General features: G+C 39.6%; 1 protein-coding gene across 3 annotated transcripts in view; it reads left to right on the forward strand.

Moving 5' to 3' along the window:
- The window catches only part of LOC145530146 (phospholipid-transporting ATPase IB-like), an 88,192-nt gene that overhangs the window by 28,747 nt on the left and 33,237 nt on the right, over window positions 1–26,208 (forward strand). For 2 of the 3 annotated variants that reach the window (XM_081550988.1, XM_081550989.1), the window contains exons 14-24: window positions 1,954–2,042; window positions 2,319–2,360; window positions 3,309–3,384; window positions 5,378–5,483; window positions 6,070–6,152; window positions 6,492–6,541; window positions 10,435–10,504; window positions 12,647–12,731; window positions 15,707–15,846; window positions 17,369–17,507; window positions 23,595–23,659. In XM_081550988.1, the coding sequence (XP_081407114.1) occupies window positions 1,954–2,042; window positions 2,319–2,360; window positions 3,309–3,384; window positions 5,378–5,483; window positions 6,070–6,152; window positions 6,492–6,541; window positions 10,435–10,504; window positions 12,647–12,731; window positions 15,707–15,846; window positions 17,369–17,507; window positions 23,595–23,659 (945 nt within the window). The remainder of the gene's footprint in view (window positions 1–1,953; window positions 2,043–2,318; window positions 2,361–3,308; window positions 3,385–5,377; window positions 5,484–6,069; window positions 6,153–6,491; window positions 6,542–10,434; window positions 10,505–12,646; window positions 12,732–15,706; window positions 15,847–17,368; window positions 17,508–23,594; window positions 23,660–26,208) is intronic. The other variant, XM_081550990.1, reaches the window with a different exon arrangement.

Below are 26,208 nucleotides of genomic sequence, written 5' to 3' on the forward strand. Positions count from 1 at the left end.
TGCATCTGCCCACAGCTGCCAGAAGGGAAGCAGTAGAGCTTCTGGATCTTCACTGAAAATGCCTCTCAATGGTGGAATCGAATCTGCAACCAGAGAAACGTAGCCTCCGCCTCTAGACCCTGCCTTACAATAGAAAGGCGGGAGTGATGCCCAGCTACCAACAGACAGTTGTTGGTTGCCTTTTAAATGACAATGGCATCTTTACAAGTTTAAATTCAGTTTTGAAAACTCCCAAGATTATTTGTCCATTATACTATTAATATAATAAAGCTGAAAAAAAAAAAACAACTCTCACAGTTGTATAGAACTTGAAGGAAGAAAGACTTGTAATTGTTACTTTTTCCTATCTACTTTTTGTTCTTTCTCTATATATGTATTTACTAGATTATGATTTTCTATCTTTCAATTAATTAGAGGCCACATATAAATTATGGTAAAAGGCAGAATTTTGAAGTTAAACTTCCTGAATGTGAATCCTGGTTTCATCATTTACCAGCATAGACAAAGGTACCACTGGAGAAGGAAATAGCAAGCTACTCCAGTATTCTTGCCTGGGAAATCCCATGGACAGAAGAGCCTGGTGGGCTACAAAAATCCATGGGGTCATGAAGAGTTGGATATGACTGAGCATGCATGGATGCACAGGCACCATAAGAAAAGAAAATTACAGGTCAATATCCCTTATAAACTCGGATGCAAAAATCCTCAACAAAATATTAGCAGATAAAATTCAACATTAGTAAAAGATCATACATCATGATTATTTATTCTAGGAATGCAAGACTGGTTCAATATGCACAAATCAACCAATGTGATACACCCTTTTAACAAAATGAAGGATAAGAAATGTAGGCAATAGATGCAGAAAAAGCATTTGACAATATTCAACATCCATGTATCATAAACGTCTCAATAAAGTGACTACAGAGAGAACATATTTCAACATAATAAAGGGTGTGTACAACAAGCTCAGAGTTAAAATTATACTCAGTGAAAAATGGAAAGTTTTTCCTCTAAGATCAAAAATAAAACAAGGATGCCTCCCCTTGTTAGGGTAGCATTAAAAAATGCTACTTTTATTCAACTTAGTATTGTAAATCCTAGCCATGGCAGTTAGGCAAGAAAAATAAATAAAAGGCATCCAAATCAGAAAGGAAAAATTAAAGCTGTCTCTTTTGGCATATGACATGTTATGTATAGAAAACCCTAAAGACTGCACCAAAAACCTGTAAGCAATAATTAAAAAAGAACCCAGGAAAGTTGCATGATACAAAACCAATATACAGAAATAAGTTGTTTCTAAAAATAAAAACAAATGTTTCTGAAAGCATACATGAAAATTTCTGCCTTTTATTATCGTTTTTGGTGACTTTACTTAACAAATAGTTGGCATCCATCTTGTCTATCCAAATAATGCAAAGATCTTAAAACTTTAAATCCACATTGCTTTGCAGTATTCATTGGACAGAAATGATCACCTACAAAATTTCCATTTGTCTTTAAAATGGGCATTATATTCATGATCATGATTAAAATGGCTTTGAGTCTGGTTTTCTTTTTCATCTGAGGTATACATATATATTGATATATCAATACCAATCTACCTACTTAATATTTTCTAGGTACTTTTAATGAGATTTCTTATGTCAGGAAAATGAACTTGGACTTCTGAATTTCTTAGGTTTGATGACTTGAAGTTTACTTTGCATATTACCATAGAATTTCATCTCCAGTGTAAAACAAAGAGAAGAGTATGGCTTCTGAAAAAAGTAAATATTAAAGATATAATTCTTATAGATTGAAATCCTTGTTTTCTCAAAATTCACATAATTTGAGGATTTAAAGAGAAAGAATGCCATCTTTGCTCTCTAACTACATTTTTAGTTATGTCATTTATCATGTTAAGTTTTTCTTTGTTTAGTTAAATTTAAAAAGTATTTCTTCTTTGTGTAGGTGAAATACTTATTCTCTGATAAGACAGGAACCCTCACTTGCAATATTATGACATTTAAGAAGTGCAGCATTGCTGGTATAATGTATGGGTAAGTGTTTTTATTGCCATACTCTGTTCGAAGTTCCCATTTTTTTTTTCTTAACGAAATTAAGTAGCCTTCATTTACTCTAAAACTTATCTGAATTTCTAGTACTATAGCTATATCTGAATGAGATTGCAACTTAACATACCTTAAATGAAAATTTGCAGTGTTTTTATTTTCTAAAATATGGTTTACATCTACTTTTAAACATGATTAGAATCCCTAAAGAGTTTTATATTTATAATCTGTAATCATCATATTTCCTCCCTCACTTTCTCTTAGAGATCTGTCAAGCAAAAGTCATGATGGTGCAAAAGACTTAAGGTGACTAGATAACATTCTCTCCTCCTTTGCCAGTGCTCCTTTTCCCTTGCAGTGGGCTTTTTATCCTACCGGAGCACTGACATACAATCACACAGCCCGCATTGTTCAGACCCCCAGTGGTAGTTCTCAGGAAGCTCCCTTGTATAGATCTTGCCCCTGTTTCAAAGAACCCAGAATCTATTCTTCAGTTTACTGTGTTGGTGGCAATTTCCTCTGCCTCAAAATCTATACACCTATACAATTTTCAACACAAGTTTAAGCATTTTCAATGGCACCCCACTCCAGTACTCTTGCCTGGAAAATCCCATGGATGGAGGAGCCTGGTAGGCTACAGTCCATGGGGTCGCTAAGAGTCGGACACAACTGAGCGACTTCACTTTCACTTTTCCCTTTCATGTACTGGAGAAGGAAATGGCAACCCACTCCAGTATTCTTGCCTGGAGAATCCCAGGGACGGTGGAGCCTGGTGGGCTGCCGTCTATGGGGTTGCACAGAGTTGGACACGACTGAAGTGACTTAGCAGCAACGGCAGCAGCAATGCAGCTTGAGGTCTGGGAAGTTGTATAATTTGACATGGTGGGGGGCCCTGCGTGTTCAGTCATGTCCAACTCTGTGTGACCCCATGGACTATAGCCCCGCCAGGTTCCTCTGTCCATGGGTTTCTCCAGGCAAGAATTACTGGAGTGGGTTGCCATTCCCTTCTCCAGGGGATCTTCCCAACTCAAGGATCTACCCATGTCTCCTGAATCTCCTGCATTAGCAGGCCATTTCTTTTACCATCGAGCCACCAGGGAATTACAATTTGACAGAACACTGAATATTTACTAGTTGTAAGTGTGATTTAGTGAAAACAGAAGATGGTGCTATATTTGACTTAGGTCTGTGTGATTGCTGACTGGTACTACAAGCAACTTTTAGTTAAAATGAATCTTATCTGTTCTTCTTCAGTCAGTCTCCTTGTTCCATCTCAGACTCCTACGAATTCAATGACCCAGCATTGTTGCAGAACTTTGAGAATGATCATGTAAGTCTGCTATTTTCCCTCTTTGTTGACGGGTTATTGCTATATAACTTTCAAACATACATATATTTTCCTAAAAGGAAAAGAGAGAGAGTCTTGAAAAGTTTTTGGTTATTAATATAGTAAGCTAGGGATTTAACATGAAAAGTATGAGCTGTGCCTTGACTTGAGTGTGAATGAATTCAGATGTTATATGGGAATATTCCACTATGTAGCAATCTACCTCTATCTGCTTTTAAATTCTTTAGTTCTATACCATGCAATCAATATCTTCACTTATCTATTTTAAAATATTGGTCTAGCTAATGGGAAATATTGTTCTTCTTAAAAATAAAAGTGATCTTTGGGACTTCCCCAGTAGACTAGTGGTTGAGACTCTGCCTTCCAACACAGGGAGCATGGGTTCAATCCCTGGTCAGGGAATTAAGATCCCAAATGCCTTGGGGAGCAGCCAAAAATTAAAATAAATAAAAGTGATCTTTAAAATGTAAACCTGTACATGTTTTTCCTTTGCTTAAGACCCTTCCAAGGACTGGCACCACATTTAAGATAGAATCCTGACTTACTACAGTGGTCCTCTCTCTGTCTCCAACCTCATTCTGTGTCACTGATCCCTACACTCAAGATGCTGGAGCCACATTTATCTTAAAGCTCCACTAATGATGAATCTGTGTCCTGATTTTGGGTCCTGGGAAAGTGCTACAACCTTTGGTGTGTGCCACCACACACGTGAACACAGACCCACAACTAACCTTTCCACGTAGGTCTTAATTTAAACATCTAAATATGCTTTTTCCCCCCTTATCAGTTTAGTTCAGTTGTTTGCAACCCCATGGACAGCAGCACGCCAGGCTTCCCTGACCGTCACCAACTCCCAGAGCTTACTCAAACTCACGTACATTGAGTTGGTGATGCCATCCAACCATCTCATCCTCTCTCGTCCCCTTCTCCTCCCACCTTCAATACTTTCCAGCATCAGGGTCCTTTCCAGTGAGTTAGTTCTCATCTGATGGCCAAAGTATTGGAGTGTCAGCTTCAGCATTAGTCCTTCTGGTGAATATTCAGGACTGATTTCCTTTAGGATTGACTGATTTGATCTCCTTGAAGTCCAAGGGACTCTCAAGAGTCTTCTCCAACACCACAGTTCAAAAGCATCAATATTTTGGTGTTCAGCTTTCCTTATAGTCCAACTGTCACATCCATATATGACTACTGGAAAAACCATAGCTTTGACTATATGGACAAAGTTGGCAAAGTAATGTTCCTGTTTTTTAATATGTTGTCTAGGTTGGTCACAGCTTTTCTTCCCAGGAGCAAGCATCTTTTAATTTCATGGCTGCAGTCACCATCTGCAGTGATTTTGGAGCCCCCCCAAAATAAAGTCTCTCACTGTTCCCCATTCCATTGTTTCCCCATCTATTTGCCGTGAAGTGATGGGACCGGACGCCATGATCTTAGTTTTCTGAATGTTGAGTTTTAAGCCAGCTTTTCATTCTCCTCTTTCACTTTCATCAAGAGGCTCTTTAGTTCTTCTTTGCTTTCTGCCGTAAGGGTGGTGTCATCTGCATATCTGTTATTGATATTTCTCCCAGCAATCTTGATTCCAGCTTGTGCTTCATCCAGCCCAGCATTTCACTGGTGTACTCTACATCACCTCTCTAAAATAGGCCCCTGATTTCTCTATCACACCTCCTCCTTGTTTTCTCCAGCTTTGCAAACACCTGTGTCCCCAAGGAGAACAAACATCCCTAGAGAGCAGGGTCTTCCTGTTCCCTGTGGTCGCCCCAGCCCATGCCTCTCCCCCGACTCAGCCTCCACTCCACAAACACATTCTGAATGTATGATATGGTTTCTAGCCAGTGCCTTACTCTGTATGGACCTGAAGAGAAATCTCACTTGGTACTTATATATAGGCAGATTATATAGGACTTTTGAGTTGCGGGGGGCGGGGGGGTGAGGTTGGAAGAGACTCATTAGCTGTGTCCCTTTCTTACAGCCCACGAAAGAGTATATAAAGGAATTTCTTACCCTATTGTGTGTGTGCCACACTGTTGTTCCAGAGAGAGAGGGAAACAACATAAGCTACCAGGCCTCCTCTCCAGGTAGGTGCCATGTGCCTGTGAACACCTGGCAGGTGATGAGCCCACAGAGGACGGGAAGCCATCGCCGATCCCCAGTCGTGCCTGCCTTTCTCCTTCCCTGAAATTCTTACCAGTTTGGGGCATTCGTCCACAGCTCTGAGCCACTCTGAAGCTCTGGGGCTCCCACTCTCCACATACCCCACACACCCTCAAAGTGCCCAGAAGGCTGGCAGGGGGTGGTCTTGGAGCAGCGGCTTAGAAGCAGGTTACAGTCAGTAACCAGGTACGGGGCAGGTTAAGGCCATGCAACATTTTATGGAAGTGCTACTAATGTTGTGGAGAACAGAGAAGACCTCAGTGAGCAGGAGGAAAGTGTTTTAATTCCAGGCTGGTGGATTAGTCCCACTGACCGAGGCCCTACTTAACCAGATTTCCTCTTCTGTCAACACTCTCTGCTACCTAGAAGCACTGATAAACGCATTTGGGTAGAAAACCCCAAGTTCTAAAGAATGACATGATATTTTACTGCTGGAGAAATCTGTATTAAATTAAATATAATGTTAATACGCTTGCTTAGTCTCCATTAATACAGGCCTTTTATTGACAGATGAAGCAGCTTTAGTGAAAGGAGCCAAGAAACTTGGCTTTGTTTTTACTACAAGGATGCCGAGCTCGGTCACCATAGAAGCTGTGAGTAATACTTGATATACTTTCTAGTGGTTTACACGCATCTGCTCATCCAGAGACACATGTGTACAATTTTTCTAATCATGCTGATTTTAGGTTGGAGACATGTTTCAGTCTTAATCTGTTGCTATAGGAAGCACTTTTATTAATATTGCCCAGGTTGCAAACAATATTCTTACCAGAGGAGGGCAGCAGCATCTCATCAGACTTGCAGGAAGGCTTTATTTTGAAAAAGATATGTATTTGGAGGGTGAAACTTGTTCATGATTGGGAGAGTGAGTTACTTTGTGAGACGAATACTTTTTTCATAAGGTAAGAATATGTTGTCTTATTTTCCTGTAGATGGGAGAAGAGCTCACGTTTGAAATTCTTAATGTACTGGAATTTTCTAGGTAAGTTACCTTTTTGTTCTGTATGTGCATTTTCCAGGGCTCTTCTTTGACTATTCAACTGAGATTTGGCTGTAAATGAAAACCTAAAAACAGAATCCTGAAATTCTAGTTAGCTTCTACACGCCCTTGCATCTCAGTTCAGTTCTTGCTTCTCTAGGCCTCATTATGATAATTATTTTAATTGGAACACTCTTCTCTGAGGCTTAAGCGTTTCAATTTTACCAGGATTTTCTTCTCCCCGAAGGAGATCCTCCTCCTCTCTTTTGGCCATCATTTCTATGAACCTCTTACTTCTCTTCCAATCTTGAACATCTTTTTCTTGATAAGTCTTATTCCTGAGGGAAAATAAAGTTCTTTTTTTGAAAGAGCTTGAAAACATGGAGGAAGTAATGACTGAGAGCCCAGCTGGTCTGTAGGACATGTTCAGAACTGTCCTCTGAGGCCCATGGTGGCCGTACCACTTGGAAGACCTGCAGTTGGGGCTCCGTTTAAATGACCTTCCTAATGTCTCTAAGCAAATATGTGGCAGAATCAGGGTTGAAATCCAGGTCTACTGGTTCCAAAGTCCTTGGTATTGTCAACCAATCTGTGCCTCCAGAGGTGAAAGGAAAGTTGCTATTTAGTCATTCAGTCATGTCCAACTTGTTATGACCCCAGGGACTGCAGCACACCAGGTTTCCCTGTCCTTCACTATCTCCTGGAGTTTGCTCAAATTCAAAGAAAAATTAAAGAATTAAAAAAAAATGTATTTTCATCTCCACGGTGTGCATTGCAGTCTATAAAGCTAAAAATATTTTTCTAGAACACTGTTCGAGGAGTTAGGTGGCCTTGATGACCGCCTGTTTGTGCGGCCTCTGCTCCAGTCATGTTGAGGGCAATAAAGAATATTGAACAGTATGACTTGATGGAGACTGTGGTGCCCCGGGAGGTGGGGGTTTACCTCTGAGGGGCCTGGGAGCCTGTGTGAGGAGTTGGGGTTTGGGCTGGTGACTGAAAGGTGGAAGGAGAGTTAAGAGTGGGCAAATGACCTGGTGAGGAGGAAGGGCCAGTTTACCGTGGCCGTGTGTGGAGGACAAAGGTGAGAGGAGATGTTTAAGCAGATTTGGGCTCCTAAATCAGGAACAAAAGCAGTGAGTTTAGGTTCTATGATAGCTATAACACACACACATACACACACACACACACACAAAATCCAGAGGGCTTTGAGACAGAACTATACATTCAAAAGATTCTGGCATCTACTGAGCCAGCAATTTAATATCTCTGTGCAGGAAAATGGGGCCAGAAAGGTCTAGTTGATGAAGATGGTGTGAGGACTGAAAAACATACAGGACCAGGCCTGCTTTCCCCTTCTCTCATCAGTTTTTAATCATTATATTAAACGCATTACATGTGTATAAAATTTATGTATTTTAAGTAATATACGTGTTGTATAATACATGTGTATGTATAATACATAAAGATGTTACATTATATATGCATCATGCACTATATTATAATAGTACAAAATAATCTAATATATCCTAATATAATAGGAAAACCACTAGACCATTCAGGTATGACCTAGATCAAATCCCTTATGAGTATACAGTGGAAGTGACAAATAGATTTAAGGGACTAGACCTGATAGACAGAATGCCTGATGAACTATGGACAGAGGTTCGTGACATTGTACAGGAGACAGGGATCAAGAAAATCCCCATGGAAAAGAAATGCAAAAAAGCAAAATGGCTGTCTGAGGAGGCCTTACAGATAGCTGGGAAGAGAAGAGAAGCGAAAAGCAAAGGAGAAAAGGAAAGATATTCTCATCTGAATGCAGAGTTCCAAAGAATAGCAAGGAGAGATAAGAAAGCCTTCCTCAGCGATCAGTGCAAACAAATAGAGGAAAACAACAGATTGGGAAAGACTAGAGACCTCTTCAAGAAAATTAGAGATACCAAGGGAACATTTCACGCAAAGATAGGCTCGATAAAGGACAGAAATGGTATGGACCTAACAGAAGCAGAAGATATTAAGAAGAGGTGGCAAGAATACACAGAAGAACTGTACAAAAAAGATCTTCACGACACAGATAATCACGATGGTGTGATCACTCACCTAGAGCCAGACATCCTGGAATGTGAAGTCAAATGGGCCTTAGAAAGCATCACTACGAACAAAGCTAGTGGAGGTGATGGAATTCCAGTTGAGCTATTTCAAATCCTCAAAGGTGATGCTGTGAAAGTGCTGCACTCGATATGCCAGCAAATTTGGAAAACTCAGCAGTGGCCACAGGACAGGAAGAGGTCAGTCTTCGTTCCAATCCCAAAGAAAGGCAATGCAAAAGAATGCTCAAACTACCGCACAATTGCACTCATCTCACATGCTAGTAAAGTAATGCTCAAAATTCTCCAAGCCAGGCTTCAGCAATATGTGAACCGTGAACTTCCAGATGTTCAAGCTGGTTTTAGAAAAGGCAGAGGAACCAGAGATCAAATTGCCAATATCCGCTGGATCATCGAAAAAGCAAGAGAGTTCCAGAAAAACATCTATTTCTGCTTTATTGACTATGCCAAAGCCTTTGACTGTGTGAATCACAATAAACTGTGGAAAATTCTGAAAGAGATGGGAATACCAGATCATCTGACCTGTCTCTTGAGAAACCTATATGCAGGTCAGGAAGCAACAGTTAGAACTGGACATGGAACAACAGACTGGTTCCAAATAGGAAAAGGAGTCCGTCAAGGCTGTATATTGTCACCCTGCTTATTTAACTTATATACAGAGTACATCATGAGAAACGCTGGGCTGGAAGAAACACAAGCTGGAATCAAGATTGCCGGGAGAAATATCAATAACCTCAGATATGCGGATGACACCACCCTTATGGCAGAAAGTGAAGAAGAACTAAAGAGCCTCTTGATGAAGGTGAAGGAGGAGAATGAAAAAGTTGGCTTAAAGCTCAACGTTCAGAAAACTAAGATCATGGCATCTGGTCCCATCACTCCATGGGAAATAGATGGGGAAACAGTGGAAACAGCGTCAGACTTTACTTTTTTGGGCTCCAGAATCACTGCTGATGGTGACTGCAGCCACGAAATTAAAAGACGCTTACTCCTTGGAAGGAAGGTTATGGCCAACCTAGATAGCATGTTTAAAAGCAGAGACATTACTTTGCCAACAAAAGTCCGTCTAGTCAGGACTATGGTTTTTCCAGTGGTCATGTATGGATGTGAGAGTTGGACGGTGAAGAAAGCTGAGCGCCGCAGAATTGATGCTTTTGAACTGTGGTGTTGGAGAAGACTCTAGAGAGTTTCTTGGACTGCAAGGAGATCCAATCAATCCATCCTAAAAGAGATCAATCCTGAGTGTTCATTGGAAGGTCTGATGTTGAAGCTGAAGCTCCAATACTTTGGCCACCTCATGCGAAGGGTTGACTCATTGGAAAAGACCCTGATGCTGGGTAGGATTGGGGCAGGAGGAGAAGGGGACGACAGAGGATGAGATGGTTGGATGGCATCACCGACTCGATGAACATGGGTTTGGGTAAACTCCGGGAGTTGGTGATGGACAGAGAGGCCTGGCGTGCTGCAATTCATGGGGTCGCAGAGAGTCGGACACGACTGAGCGACTGAACTGAACTGAATCTATTGTATATACTTGTGTCAGTAAATTCCCATGGAAGAAAAGAATAGTAGTAGAAGAAGGTGGAGATTTATAATCAGAATCTCAGTTAAAGGAAGTCTATAAAGAAGGAAGAAGAGGAGGCTGGCAATAAATGTACCAGCCTTTTCAGCCATAGGCAGCTGAGGATTCTGACAGTTAGAATTCTTTTGACTTTGAGTTTTTGCTTGAGTGGTAGCTCCACATACTGAGGAAAACAGAAACTGATAATACTTTCGATATTGTTTTAGTAATAGAAAGAGGATGTCTATAATTGTCCGAACTCCTGAAGGGCAGCTCCGGCTCTACTGCAAAGGGGCCGTAAGTACTGGGATTCATTATTCATGTAATGAATTTGAAAATGTCGTTACTTTGTATGTGCTGTTATCACTGGTGGTTGACAGCATTAGATTGAAAAGTCCATCTCAAGGCCGCCAAACCCACTGAAATGCCACCAGAATTTTATTAAACTTTGATGTCAGTGAAAACATGCTGTCACTTAGTGATTTTTTTGAGAACCAATAATTTGCAGTTTTGGCTACTACAAGTAATGCTCCTGTGACCATTTGTTTGCAACTCTTTCTATGGACATATAGTTTTATCTCTCACTGGTAAATATTGAGGAGTAAATTTATTGGATCACGTGGGAGCTATTTATCAACTTCTTAAGAAACCACCAAGTTGGAGTTACATTCTTACGAGCAGTTGCTACCAACATTTGGCCTGGTTAGTCTTTTTAATTTTGCCGTTCTGATAGGCGTGTATCTCGCTGTGAGTTGAATTTACATTTCCATGATGAGTGATGATAGCAAACATCTTTCCATGTGTTTTTCATCTGTAATGAGGGTTCCCAAGACTACTGCTATGCTTTCAGTGAGTCTCTAAAAGGATTCATGGGACTTAGCACATAGTCATGGACCTGAGGTGGAAACATTCATAACTTCAAATTCAATTTCTTTAATAATATAGAGCTCTTCAGAACATTTTTTCTAATTAGCTAGTTAGCTTTGATTTATGGTTTTTATAGAACTTTTCTATTTCATCCAAGTTGTGGAACTTACTTATTTCATCCAAGTTGTGGAATTTTCCCTAGTTGTGGAAAAATTGTTCATCATAGTCTCTTTATTATTTTAAATTTTATTTATGTATTTTTAGCTGCACTGGGTCTTCGTTGCTGTGGATTACTCTCTAGTGTGGTGTGTGGGTTTCTCATTGCCCTGGCTCCTCTTGGTGTGGAGCACAAGCTCTACCTGCATAGACTTCAGGAGTTGTGGTGCATGGGCTTAGTTGCTTCACAGTAGGTGGAATCCTCCAGGACCAGGGATGGAATCCATGTCCCCTGCATTGGCACGCAGGTTCTTAACAACTGGTTAAGAAAGTCTTAAGACCAGGGAAGTCATCTTTATTTTTTTAATCTTTGTTATTGTTTGTGTGTGTGTATGTGTGTCTTTAAATTGTGTTTCTTCTAGGGAGCATGCCATTGGTTCCAGTGTTTTAAATCTGTTCTGGAAATCTCTGCTTTTTAACTGAAGTTTAGACCATTTATATAGTATGGTTATCTATATGACTAGGTTTAAATATATCATTGGCAAGATGATGTTCTTTTTTTCCCCATATTTCTTTTTTATTTTATACTTTCTTTTGGATTACTTGAATATTTTTTTCCAATTTCTTTGTTTTGAAATTTAAAGTTTTTATTTTAGTAGTCACTTTGTGGCTTATAATAGGTATCTTTATTACATTTCTCCTTCAAGTGATATTATATTACTTCACATATAGTGCAAGAACCTTAAAATTCTATATTTCCATTTCTCTCCCCTAATCCTTCTGGTATGCTGATCATACATTTTAATTTTACAAATGTTATAAGCTTCACACTTTACAGCTATTAATTTTGTCCAATTTCTTAGAATAAAAAGAATTAGATAATTAGAGAAATAATGTGTGTATATATATATATATATATATATATATACACCCATGCCAATACCATGTTCAGTGCTCTTCAGACTCATGTTTCCATCTGGTGTAATAATCTTTTGCCTGAAGAAGTTCCTTTACCATACCTTATAACATAGATCTATTGGTGATACAATTTTTCAGTCTGAGTCAGGAAGAAAATATGTATTTCGTCTTTATTTTTTCTAACCTTTTGAAGTAAATTTTTTCTGAGTGTAGACTTCTAGGCTGACCATTTTTTTCTTTCAGTGCTGTAAAGACTTTGCTTTACTGGCTTCTCACGTACATTGTCCCCATGAGATATTTGCTCTGTGTCTTGTCTTTGTTCCTCTGTATGTAACATCTTTTTTTTCCTGGAATTGTGCCTTCACTGGGGCTTCTTGAGCTCCTTCACTTCTATGAGCTATAACAAAAAAAAAAAGATAAACGTTTTTGTAATTCAGATTATCAGGCTTAGATAAGATGTTAATCAGAGTGTGTGTTTGTGTGGCTTTTTTTCTATAGGATTCAGTGATTTATGAGAGACTTTCAGAAAATTCTCTCTTTGTGGAGGAGACGTTAGTCCATCTGGAAAATTTTGCTAAAGAAGGTAAGTGAAAATTATTTAGAATTGAGTTCCCTTTTGTAATGCTGTCCTTAACTATTTGAAATTGTAGCCTCAATGTGTGCTCAGGGGAGCTTGTTGGTGTGTGAGACCTTGTATGCCTTCTGTTTGGTTAAAAATAAATGGTTCCCCAAACAAGCCCTGTCCAGGCAGTATTATTATTTTCCCTTTCTTCCCCTCCAACAGTATTTTGTGCTTAGTTGCAAACACTAAAATGTATGTTTTTACTGTGGACTCTTCCTTTATTCCTAAAGCAGTGTCTTCAGTCTATTATCTGTTTCTAGACAGAGGAGGAGATGGTTGGATGGCATCACCGACTTGATGGACATGAGTTGGAGCAGGCTCCAGGAGTTGGTGATGGACAGGGAAGCCTGATGTGCTGCAGTCCATGGGGTCGCAAAGAGTCGGACACGACTGAGTGACTGAACTGAACTGGAAATAAAGAGAGGTTGTTGGTTTTTTTGGTTTGTGTTGTGTGTTTTGAAGTTAATCATTTTGTGTATAACTCAGAATGCTGACATAGTTGATATTTTCCTGCATTCTTTTATCCTTCTGATTTTGACTTATCATCCATCTCTTTATGAAATAAATTCTTTGAATGAGGTTTGAATAAGAACAACATCCATTGAAAGGTTTATAGATGCTTTGAAAAGCAAGCAGTAATACTGATTAAGAGTATCTTGAAAACTATAGTCCACTTTCTCCTTTTAATTTACAAACTGTTGCCTCCTATAGACACATGTGTGTCTTGTGTGAAAGTATGGATATTTTGCAAGTTTACATTTTGGATCTTTTAGTGGTCTCTGAAAATATACCTGTGCTGTAGGGCATTATGGGAACTATATTGATAACAACTTCTACAGGTCTTCTGCAGAGTTGTGTGTGTGTGTGCTCAGTGGCTCAGTCATGTCCAACTCTTGGGACCCCATGGACTATAGCCCTCCAGGCCCCTCTGTCCATGGGATTTCCCAGGGATGAATACTGGAGTGGGTTGCCATTTCCTCCTCCAGGGGATCTTCTTGACCCAGGGATCGAATCCTTGTGTACTGTTTGGCAGGCAGCGTCTTTACTGCTGAGCCACCTGAGAAGCCTGTTCTGCAGAGAAACAGGAAATTCTCAAGTATTTGAATGTTTTGCCAGAATTAACCTAAAATATTACAATCCGGTTTAAAATTTTTTTCAGGCATGTCTTTGCAGTTCAGTTCAGTCACTTAGCTGTGTCTGACTTTTTGCGACCCCATGGACTGCAGCCTGCCAGGCTTCCCTGTCCATCACCAACTCCTGGAGTTTGCTCAAACTCATGTCCATTAAGCTGGTGATACCATCCAACCACCTCATCCTCTTTGTCCCCTTCTCCTCCTGCCTTCAATCTTTCCCAGCATCAGGGTCTTTCCCAATGAGTCGGTGCTTTGCATCAGTACCCGAAGTATTGGAGTTTCAGCCTCAACATCAGTCCTTCCAATTCAGGACTGATTTCTTTTAGAATTGCCTGGTTTGATCTCCTTGAAGTCCAAGGGACTCTCAAGAGTCTTCTCCAACACCACAGTTCAAAAGCATCAGTTCTTCAGTGTTCAGCTTTCTTATGGTCCAACTCTCATATTCATGCATGACTACTGGAAAAACTATAGCTTTGACTAGACAGACCTTTGTCAGCAAAGTAATGTCTCTGCTTTTTTAATATTCTGTCTAGGATGGTCATAGTTTTTCTTCCAAGGGGCAAGCATCTTTTAATTTCATGGCTGCAGTCACCATCTGCAGTGATTTTGGAGCCCAAGAAAATAAAGTCTCTTACTGTTTCCACTGTTTCCCCATCTATTTGTCATGGAGTGATGGGACCGGATGCCATGATCTTAGTTTTCTGAATGTTGAGCTTTAAGCCAACGTTTTCACGCTCCTCTTTCACTTTCTATCAAGAGGCTCTTTAGTTCTTCTTCACTTTCTGCCATAAGGGTGGTGTCATTTGCATATCTGAGGTTATTGATATTTCTCCTGGCAATCTTGATTCCAGCTTGTGCTTCATCCAGTCTGGCATTTCATATGATGCACCCTGCATATAAGTTAAATAAGCAGGGTGACTGTATATAACCTTGATGTACTCCTTTCCCAATTTGGAACAAGTCCGTTGTTCCATATCTGGTTCTAACCGTTGCTTCTTGCCCTGCATACAGATTTCTCAGGAGTCAGGTAAGGTGGTCTGGTGTTCCCATCTTTTGAAGAATTTTCCACAGTTTGTTATGATCCACACAGTCAAAAGCCTTAGTGTAGTCGATGAAGCAGAGATAGATATTTTTCTGGAATTCTCTTGCTTCTTCTATGATCCAGAGGAGGTTGGCAATTTGATCTCTGGTTCCTCTGCCTTTTTTAAATCCAGCTTGAACATCTTGGGATTCAAGTTAATTTTCTGTTTTCTCAGCATTTGTTGAGCTTACTTTGATATTGGAAACTGAAGCCTCTTATTCTTTCCTTCATTCAACAAATAGTTATTGAGCATCTATAGAATGCCCTGCAGTGTTCTCAGCTTCCAGGGCAGAAGTGAACAAAACATAGACAGCTAATGTCCTGTGAGAGTATGCCAGTGATAGATGATGTCATGGGGTGAGGAGTGCTATGGAGAGAAAATAAACAGGGTGAAGGGACAGAGTGACGAGGTGCTCTCTGTGTAGGGCAAGTTAGGCAGAGGCTGCAGGAAGGGAGAGAGAATGACAGGCGCTCAGGAGAAAGTGTTCTGGGTATAGGATGTGCAAGTCCAAATGTCCGGGAGTACAAGGACCAGCGAGGGTACTACAGTGAGCAAGGAGGAGAGGAGGAGGGAAGATGAGTACGGAGACCAGGTGGGTCAGGAGGGGCCACACGAAGGCCTTTATTGTCCATGGGCTCCGAAACGCTTTTGGAGTTGGTTTTCAAATTCTCTACTTCTGTCCAATCACTGGAAGCCTCACCAGGTGATCTCTCTCTTGCAGGTCTGAGAACTCTCTGTGTTGCCTACATAGACTTAACTGAGATGGAGTATGAGCAGTGGCTGGTCATGTATAAGAAAGCCAGCACAATGGTACAAGACAGAATGCAAAGTCTGGAAGACTGTTATGATCGTATTGAAAAGGTAATGTATCCCATATGTGTTGTCCATGCCAACACATTTGAAGAAAATGAGCTTATCAATGTAATCATATCTTGGTGTCATGTTGAAAGCTCAGGTAAATTTTTTTTCTGAAGTATACATCTGTCTTATTGTATTGAGAGTTCATAAAATGTCTTTTAAACTATTCAAAATATTTCTCCCTGTTTTGAATGGTATCCTAGTTACTTCAGTCTTGTTATCCTCTGTATAGCTTTTCCCACTTGAAAAGAAATACATGTTTATTATAGAAAAATAAGCTAGAATAATATATAATAATCATCCGAAATGTTGGGCTAATGACTGACTTTCAGTCTCTTCCCTTTGTTCTTTTGTGTGTATTATATATGTAGTATTCTATTGTATGTATTTGTGTGTGTGTGTGTGTGTGTGTGTGCTCAATTGCTTAGTCGTGTCCGACTCTTTATGACCGCATGGACTGTAGCCCACCAGACTCCTCTGTCCTTGGAATTCCCCATGCAAGAATACTGGAGTGAGTTGCTATACCCTCCTCCAGGGGATCCTCCCAACCCAGGGATTGAACCCATGTCTCCTGCATTGGCAGGTGGATTCTTTACCACTGAGCGACCTGAGAAGCCCCTAACCTAAACTAACCCTCGTTTACTTGGTATATTTAGACCACTATAAACATTTAAGCCATGTTTATAGTGATGATTAGTTTAATATATACTGTATTTGTAACTATTTTTATTTGTTCCCACTTTTTTATTTTTATTTTTTCCCACTTTTTTCTGCTTTCTTTGGTGCTAATTGAGCATTATATATGATCTGCTTTCTTGCTCTCTTTTTTAGTATATCAATCATACTTCCTTTAAAAATGTTTTTAGTGATTGTCAAAGAGTTTGAAAAGTCCACTTTCAAATAACACTGTAACCACTTCTCTCTAGTGGTAGACCAATACTTCACAGTAGGAAGAAAAACTATAAAATAAACCATCTGGTGATAAGAGATTTATGGAGAAAATTATGAAATTTTTCTTGCAGACAAAAGTAAGGACCTATACACGTGGGAGGGTTTATACATTATATGGTGGTGGTGGTTTAGTTGCTAAGTCGTGTCCAAGTCTTGCGACCCCATGGACTGTAGCCCGCCAGGCTCCTCTGTCCATGGGATTTTCCAGGCAAGAATACTGGAGTGGATTACCATTTCCTCCTCCAATAGAAAGTCCCAACCCAGGGATTGAACCTGTGTCTCCTGCATTGGCAGGTGGATTCTTTACCACTGAGCCATGAGGGAAGCCCTATAGTGAAATAGGGACAAACAAATAGACCAGTGGAAGAGATTAGAAAAAAATGTGTGAGTGTATGCACATATGGGACTTCGCATAATAAATTATTAGACAGCATGTCTTTTATCAAAATTTGCTCTATTTATTCCATCTTAAAATATTTTTATCTTTACACTTGATCTTAGCCAAAAGGCCAAGAAACAATATATTTTTATCTTTAATTAGCAATAATGACTATCTTTTCCCAAAAATATCTAGAAGTTCCTACTACTTGGAGCCACAGCTATTGAGGATCGCCTTCAAGCACGTGTTCCGGAAACGATAACAAGTCTATTGAAAGCGAACATAAAAATATGGGTCTTGACAGGAGATAAACAAGAAACTGCAGTTAACATAGGTAACAGGCACAAAGAATGTTTTTTAAAAGCCTGGTTGTACAAGTATCCTAAACATGCCCTACAGTTAAGAATGTATAGTTGAGCTGCCTTCAAGTAATAGTTTTTTATTTCTTCAGGAAAGTATAGTGCAGTGAAATCTTGCCATCACATGGCACAGAATTCAAACAAACTAAGCAAAGCAAACTCTTATCTTTCCTTCACCATCTTGAAAGAATAGAATGCAGAATGCCCACGAGTCATATGTAATTTCTTGTTCTTTTCCTTTGATACTTGAAGTTATGACATTTTTTTCTCTAATGAAGTATATATTGGGTTGGCCAAAAAGTTCATCTCGGTTTTTCCATAAAATCTTACAGAAAAACCTGAGTGAATCGAATATCTGTGTTTGAATTGTATGTTTCTTCATAAACATTTTAATCATTATCAGAATATTGAGTTAGTGTTTTTTTTCCTAAGCTCTGATGTCACTTGTTTGACTTTATAGTTATTATTATTATTATTTCACTGTTTGATGGTATGTTAGGGTTCAGATGTGTGGAAAAGGAGTTGAGCGATTTCCCTGGTGTCCAGTGGCCGAGAATCTGCACTCCCAATGCAGAGGGCTCGGGTTTGATCCGTGGTCAGGGAATTAGATCCCACCTGCCACAACTAAAGAGTTTGTATGTCACAACAAAGACCCACTGCATCCAAATAGATAAATATTTAAAAAAGGAAAAGGAGTTTAAAAATCAACTTTTAGCCATGAATATGTAAATTTTGATCATAAGAAGGGATTGAAATTATTATTGTTTTCATGATCATCATGGTATCCAGCTCTGGTTGGATTAACATGTATTATGAAATGACCCTGTATTCATCAGACACCCTTTCAACTATGTTTCTGCTAATTTGTCTACTCTATATTCATTCATTTAACACATATTGAACCCTTGCTATGTGCCAGAAAATTCTAGGATCTGGGAATGAAAAATTAAGTAGAAAGTCTCTGTCCTCAAGGAACTTAGATCTACAAGACAAGACAAAAAATTAACAAGCAAATCACCAACTGTTGTAATATTATTGCAGTAAGTGTTAAGACTGAAAACAAAGCAGGGAATAGTCATGGATAGAGGGGTAATGAGACAGAAAACACGTTAGGGAGGTGACATTTGAGGCAGAGACCCAGATTGGAAGAAGGAGCAATCACTGGGAAAGTTCCAGGCAAATGTATGGTGAGGACATGCCTCTGGTGTCTTATCTGAGTAGCAATGGAAAGGCCAACAAGGGTGGAATATGGGGAGCAAGCAGAGGTGAGAGCTTGTCAGGCCACAGGAAGAAACGTGTAGGGTTTTGAGCAGGAGGGTGATATGATTTAATTTGTATTTTAAAAATATCTTCTTGCTGTTGTGTGGAAACTGGACTAAATGGAAGGCAGGAGATCATTTAGGACACCTTTGTAGAAGTCTATGCAAGAGATGGCAGTCGTTTGTACTGGGATGTAATGGGGAATATTGGGGAGGGACTCCACTGGATCCTTGAATCACATGATTTGGACTTCATGGGTCTACCTACACTCGGATTTTTTTTCCCCAATGGCACATATGACAGTACTGCACCATGCAGAACCACAGATTGTTGTTGTTCAGTCGCTCAGCTGTGTCTGGCTCTTTGCAACCGCATAGACTGAAGCACGCCAGGCTTCCCTGTCCATCACTAACTTCTAAAGCTTGCTCAAACTCATGTCCATTGAGTCAGTGATGCCATCCAACCGTCTCATCCATCCTCTCCCTTCCCCTTCTCCTCCCTCCTTCAATCTTTCCTAGCATCAGAGTCTTTTCCAATGAGTCAGTTCTTTGTATCAGGTGGCCAAAGTATTGGAGTTTAGCGTCAGTATCGGACTTTCCAATGAATATTCAGGACTGATTTCCTTCAAGATGGACTGGTTGGATCTCCTTGCAGTCCAAGGGACTCTCAAGAGTCTTCTCCAACACCACAGTTCAAAAGCATCAAAAGCGTCTTCGGTGCTCAGCTTTCTTCACAGTCCAACTCTCACATCCATACCTGACTATTGGTGATTGAGTCAGTGATGCTATTCAACCATCTCATCCTCTTTTGCCTCCTTCTCCTCCTGCCCTCAATCTTTCCCAGCATTAGGGTCTTTTCCGACTAGTTGACTCTTTGCACCACGTGGCCAAAATATTGCAGCTTCATCTTCAGCATCAGTCCTTCCAATGAATATTCAGGGTTGATTTCCTTTAGGATTGATTGGTTTGGTCTCCTTGCTGTCTAAGGGACTCCTTGCAGCCCAAGAATCACAGACATGGAGGGCCAATTGAAAAGATACATGTGGATTTCTGACTGTGTGTGGGTTAGCAGGCTACCTCCAGCATTTTTCAAGGGCCAGTATAAATTTGGGGTACATTTGGTGGGTTAATCTGTCAGCCCTCATTGATATAGGTACAGTGAGAGTAGATGACTGTTTCAAAGAATTTTGCTGTGAAGGGAGCAGAGACCTAGGGTGGTAGCCGGAAGAGAATAGAATTGATGAAATGTTGGCTGTATATGAAGGAGCTATTTCATCTCTAAACATCAGTTTCCTGCCTGCAAATTGGAGATGATAATAGTTTTTACTTGATAGAGTTGTTGTGAGAATGCCTTGAGGTAACTCCCATGAAGTTGTTGCAAAACACTTAGCAAGTCCTCTGGGAATGTTAGGTATTAATGTAATTATGAAAGACTCACAAAGCAGGTCCGACCACCATGCAGTCACTTATCCATCTGGCAAACATTTGGAAACATACCATCCACATGCTCTCCTTTTTCCACTCTCGCATGTTCCTGCTTTAATGTGCCTTGCTATGTTCCTCGAGAACCATGCACTCAATGACCACAGTAACTTAGCGAATATCTTGTGAAGAGGCTCAGCTGGCCCGGCAGCATAAAAAGGGACAATTGCTTTCTCACCACCTTCCTCAATTACCTTTGCCAGGCCCACTACCTGAAACCATTGGTTTTACCTGAGACTTCAACAGTCTCTTTGGCTCAGGACTGAAACTCAACCTAGATGAGACCCAGCAGTTGCTGCTAAGAGCAGAGTTTTTATCCTATTGAATGAGACTTATTTTTGTTACCAGAAGTCTACAATTCACATGAAGGACCCCTTACTCAGAATAACTGGATCGTGTTAGATAACTGCTTTATTGAATTGTACCCATTTTTAAACCGGAGAAGGCAATGGCAGCCCACTCCAGTACTCTTGCCTGGAAACTCCCATGGACAGAGGAGCCTAGTAGGCTGCAGTCCATGGGGTCTCAAAGAGTCCGACACAAGTGAATGACTTCACTTTCACTTTTCACTCTCATGCATTGGAGAAGGAAATGGCAACCCACTCCAGTGTTCTTGCCTGGAGAATCCCAGGGACGGAAGAGCCTGGTAGGCTGCCGTCTATGCGGTCGCACAGAGTCGGACACGACTGAAGCGACTTAGCAGCAGCAGCAGCATTTTCAAACGACTGTTTAGTAACCATGATGCCTTTGAAAAAAGAAGGGAAACTGTCTCCAGTTTCTTAGAGCAGGGATTGAAAACAGGGGGAAGAACCGGCAGGACTAGAGTGAAGGACAACACACACATGTGGGCAGTGGACAATCATAACGTGTGTAGGGGAAAAGGCAACACACATGTTGGAGGGGGAGTCCATGGGGAGCACTGGGCCCCCAGAGGGGCAGCCAGAGCAGCCATGCCTTCTGGAAACGAGTACCCACTGTTGGCACAGGTTTTTAGCTCTTAGAAGATAATCGGAGTTCTGTGCTTTGATATGAAATATCCTGATTTATAACCGTTGCTTAATGTGTAACATGTTGTAAGGACAAAACAATACATGTCTGTTGACTGAGTGCAGCTTGCTATCCTCTGACCTTAAATTCTGGGTCCTAGATTGGACTTTGCTGCTGCTGCCGCCAAGTTGCTTCAGTTGTGTCCGACTCTGTGCGACTCCATAGACGGCAGCCCACGAGGCTCCTCAGTCCACAGGATTCTCTAGGCAAGAATTCTGGAGTGGGTTGCCATTTCCTTCTCAGCTTGGACTTTACTGCTCCCCTTAGAGGCTACTCATGCAGAGGAGACCAGTTGAAAGAGTCAGTCAACTTTTTCTGGTGTATGCCGATATAATTTGTTCTCTTAGAGGCTTTCTGAGCTCTTGCTTTTTCCTCCAGAAAAGCAATAGGCTTTGGTTAGAGAGCTCTCGTGTTCCTTTCATGAGTTTGAACGGCTGAGGAATAATTCAAAGAGGAAAAAGATTGAGAGCTGGTTCTGAGAGCCAACATCATTGAAGAGAAATGCATAGCAAGCATAGTGGTTGAAAAGTCAGGCTTCAGAGTTATAAAGACCAAGATTTGAACCTGAATCTTCTGTCCCTATATTTATGAGCCCATGCCTTTGTGGACTTTTCTAACCCTCAGTTTTCTCATTGTTAAAACGGTCGCAGTACACCTCTGCTGGTTGTGATGATTACGTGGAAGGGAGTCTGTGAAGGTTTTTCTAAGCTGGTGAATTGGAATGAGTGAGGGCTTCATAGATGTTAGCTCCTGCCTTTAAGGAAATGGCAACCCACTCCAGTATTCTTGCCTGGAGAATCCCATGGACGGAGGAGCCTGGTAGGCTACAGTCCATGGGGTCGCAGAGTTGAACACAACTGAGCAACTTCATTTTCACTTTCACTTTCACTTTATGAATACTGTGGCAGTTTTAACTACCATCATCTCTCCAGGAGCTAAAGTTGGCTAACATGGTGCAGTTAAAAGGCTACATATAGTCTTGACACTGGTTCCAAACAAAATTTGGCTAAGAATTTAGCAGGAGGCTTACTTTCAGGAACAAATATGTTAGGATTGTTTTTTGTCAACAGCAAGAAATGGAAACAAAGGTTACTGTCACACATTTTTAACATAGTACCTAGACTAGCTTCTAGTTCTATTAGCTTCTGAAAGTTTTCTGATGACATGATTCGACATGAATCCGTGGCACTTGACCTCAGCAGCACATGTACTATTACATTTGGTTTACCAATGAACGTGTGTGTGGTTTGTTTTCTTTTGTGTTAGCTTTGCTTCCTTGGGTTTTAAGAGGCTTATCACATATTCTGTTGTAAATCTTCCTTTGCACCCAGCATAAAGCTGGGTACCAGTAAGCACTCAAAACTTGCATGCTGATTTGATTTGCGTTTTGGTCATAATACATGGAAACTTTTTAGCCTTTGTTTGGATTCAGCCAGTGGGGGCAGCAGTGGCTTCAGGGAAGAGGGCTCCTCATGGGGGCAGCACCGGGATTCTTGGTGGGAAGCTGGCTTGCCCATCTACAAATATTAACTTTCTAACCTGAGTGCTAGGACAGGAGCTGCCAGCATTCAGGCAGTTAACTTCCCCAGTAACTTATTACAAAATATAAGTGGACATTACAATAAAACATGTCAGGAAGTCACTAGAATTCTTTGAAAAGCTTAGTAGCTCTAGTTTTGAAAAACATACCAAGGCAAAGCGAATACCTACAAGTTTCAAAATAGAAATTTAATGATAATCATATTCTATGGAAAAGAATACCTTACATAGGAAGTGTCAGATAAACCAATAATTAATAAAGAGCTTTGAAAAATTATTTTCTCCTTGTAATTGTACTGACTACAGTAGAATACATACATATAGGCATTTTGAATTATATACAAATCAGGAAGCTACTTTTGTTATTGAAACCTACACAAGTTTCAGGAAATTTCAAAGAAAACATTAAAATGATATTATATAAATTTATATTTAAATTAAATTCTAACTCTCATGAAACTGATTTGTATGAAGATTTAAATCATTTTAGAAAATTTGTCCCATACTAATCATCAGTTATAGATGTACAAAAATTTAATTTTCAAAATTATCAGAAATTTATCCATCTGCAACCTCTTGGTCAGTTTTTGTGCTGAGCCACTGGGCTTTGAAATAGTCATGAGGCAGAAAGTATGATAAAGGAAGAATATAAATAGATTTTTTTTTTTTTTTAAATGAGCTCACGTAAGGCACTGAGCCTTCAGATATATGACTTCTTTATTTCTTTCTTTGTAGCTTATTCCTGTAAACTGTTATCAGGTCAAATGCCTCGTATCCAACTGAATGCAAATTCATTAGAGGTAAGTAATTTTTAAATATATATTTAATATGAATGCAGCCAACTTGTTACTTGAAGGTTACTCAACTCCTTAAAACCTACATAAGATTGCCTTTAACTCCCATTCAAGTCCATTGGGAAGTCTAGGTTTGTCCCAAGATTCTTTTCCCAAGACTGAAATTTTTACTGGTTTTGTATTCTTTGTCATCCTGGCTCCCATTATTCCTCCCTCTGTGTAAGTATAGTCCTTTAATCACCACCCCCACCCCTACCCCCCCACATCCGGTGTCATACCAAATCCAGGACTCAGATCCTTCATTTTTACAATGGAAAAAAGAGAAAAAATTTTGTCTGTATAACAGTCTTTATGAAAAGTTTGAAAAGATCAATGCATTTACATTGCAAGAATGAAAGGAATTTGGAATCCAATATTGAACATCCTTGCCCTTAAAAGGTTAGTTCTATGAAGTATTTTTAACTGTATAATTTTCTTAGACTCATTTTTAAATAATTTTAAATAGATTTCATTTATTCCTTTTCTGACACACTTCCTTTTCTAAAAAATTTAGATCTGAGTTTCCAACATAGATCATTATTCTTCTCTGCGAAAAACCTTTAAAAATATTTCTTATAGAGCAGATCTGCTGGTGAGGAGTTTTCTCAGTTTTTGTTTGAGAAGGTCTTTATTTCTCTTTCACTTTGAAAGATAATTTCCTTGGATACAGAATTTGAGGTGGGATTTCTTGTTCTTTCAATACTTTAAATATTTTTCTTTACTCTCTTTTTGGCTGAAAGATTTCTGCGGAGAAGTTTGTTATTTATCTTCATTCCTCTACAGTTAAGGTGTTCCCTCCACTCTGGATTCTTGTGAGATTTCCTCTTTGTCTTTGGTTTTATGCAGTTTTATTATGATATTCCTGGGTGTAGATTTTTGGCATTTACCCTGCTTGGTGTCTTCTGAACTTCCTGGGTCTACGTTTTGTCTCTGTAATTAATTTTGGAGTATTCTCAGTTATTAGCACTCAAACTTTTCCTTCTGTTCTCTATTTCTTTTCCTTCTGGTATTCCAACTGCTTGTATGTTAGATCTTTAGAATGGACCCACAGTTCTTGAATATTCTGTTCTGTTTTTTTTTTTTCTTTTCCTCTTTGAGCTTTAGTTTAGGAAGTTCTTATTGACATTTCTTCACGTTCATTAATTCTTTCCTCACCTGTGTCCAGTCTACTGTTGAGTCCATAAAAGACATTTTTCATTTCTGTTAGTGTTTTTCACAGTGTTTTTACAGCCCTATGGGGGTGTTGTTAAGGTATGTGGGCAAGGAAGTATTCTATAATCTTACGTTAAATCTCAGTCTTCAAGAGAAACTGTACCCCTTTGTCTTCTTAAGTGTTTCTTAGTGCTATCTTTCTCCCCTTAGGTGAGACAAGGAGGGGCTGGAGTTGGCTAAATGACTTTCTCTCCAGGTGGGATAAGGCTCTGGTAAAGTTTTTAGCCTTGGAGGCTAGGCTTTTGCGATGGAGAATGCTCTGTGCATATTTCCTTCTCTCTTAGAACCTTGATACCCAATTTTATGGAAGCTTACCCCATTATTCTGTTCCCATCTTTTAAAATTTTTCCAAAATTTCTCTGAACTTCCTCTCTGCTATTAACACTTTTCCATATTTTCCAACTAAAAATTCTCCTACTTATACACCTTTTCAAAAATAGCTTTATTGAGATGTAACCTGCTCAATATAATTCAAGGGATTTTTCCTGTATTTACAGATACATGCAATCAATGGCAGAATCATTTTAGAAACTTTTTATCATCTGTAAAAGAAACTCTGTACCTTTAGCTGTCATCTCCTTGACCCTCCTTGCCCCACCCCTAAACAACACTCATCTACTTTCTGTTTCAGTGAATTACTTATTTTGGGCTTTTATGTTAATCAAATCATTTAACAGGCAGTCTTTTGTGACTGGCTTCTTTAACTTACCATGATGTTTTCAAGGTTCATTCTTGTTGTACCAGGCATTAGTACTTCATATCTTTTTTTAATAGCTAAGGAATATTGCATTGTATGTATACACTTTATTTATCCATTCATCAGCTTGTTTCCACTTCTAGGCAATTATGAATAATGCTGCTGCTTGTACATTCATGTACAAATTTTTGTGCAGACATGTTTTCATTTCTCTTGAGTGTATATACACTGATAAGTGGAATTGCTGGCTCATTCACTAACTCTGTGTTTAGTTTTTGGAGGAATTCCTGGACTATTGTCCCACGTTGCTGCACCATTTTACGTTCTGACCTTCAGTGTATGAGAATTGTGATTTCTTCACATCCTCATCTACACATTATTATCTGACTTTTTAATTCTAGTCATGCTAGTGGGTATGAAGTAGTATCTCATTGTGGTTTTGATTGGCATTTACCTGATAACTAATGATCTCAAGCATCCTTTCATGTTATTTATCTACTTTTAAATTTAATTTCTGTGAGATTTTCAAAGGGAACAAGGAGGTAGATATATGCCTTAATCTACTATCTTGACTCAAAAGGTCTTTTTATTTATATTTAAAATGGTA

Source organism: Giraffa tippelskirchi, chromosome 12 (assembly GCF_054371585.1).
Source record: "Giraffa tippelskirchi isolate mGirTip1 chromosome 12, T2T-mGirTip1v1.2.pri, whole genome shotgun sequence".
Classification (NCBI taxonomy): Eukaryota; Metazoa; Chordata; class Mammalia; order Artiodactyla; family Giraffidae; genus Giraffa; species Giraffa tippelskirchi.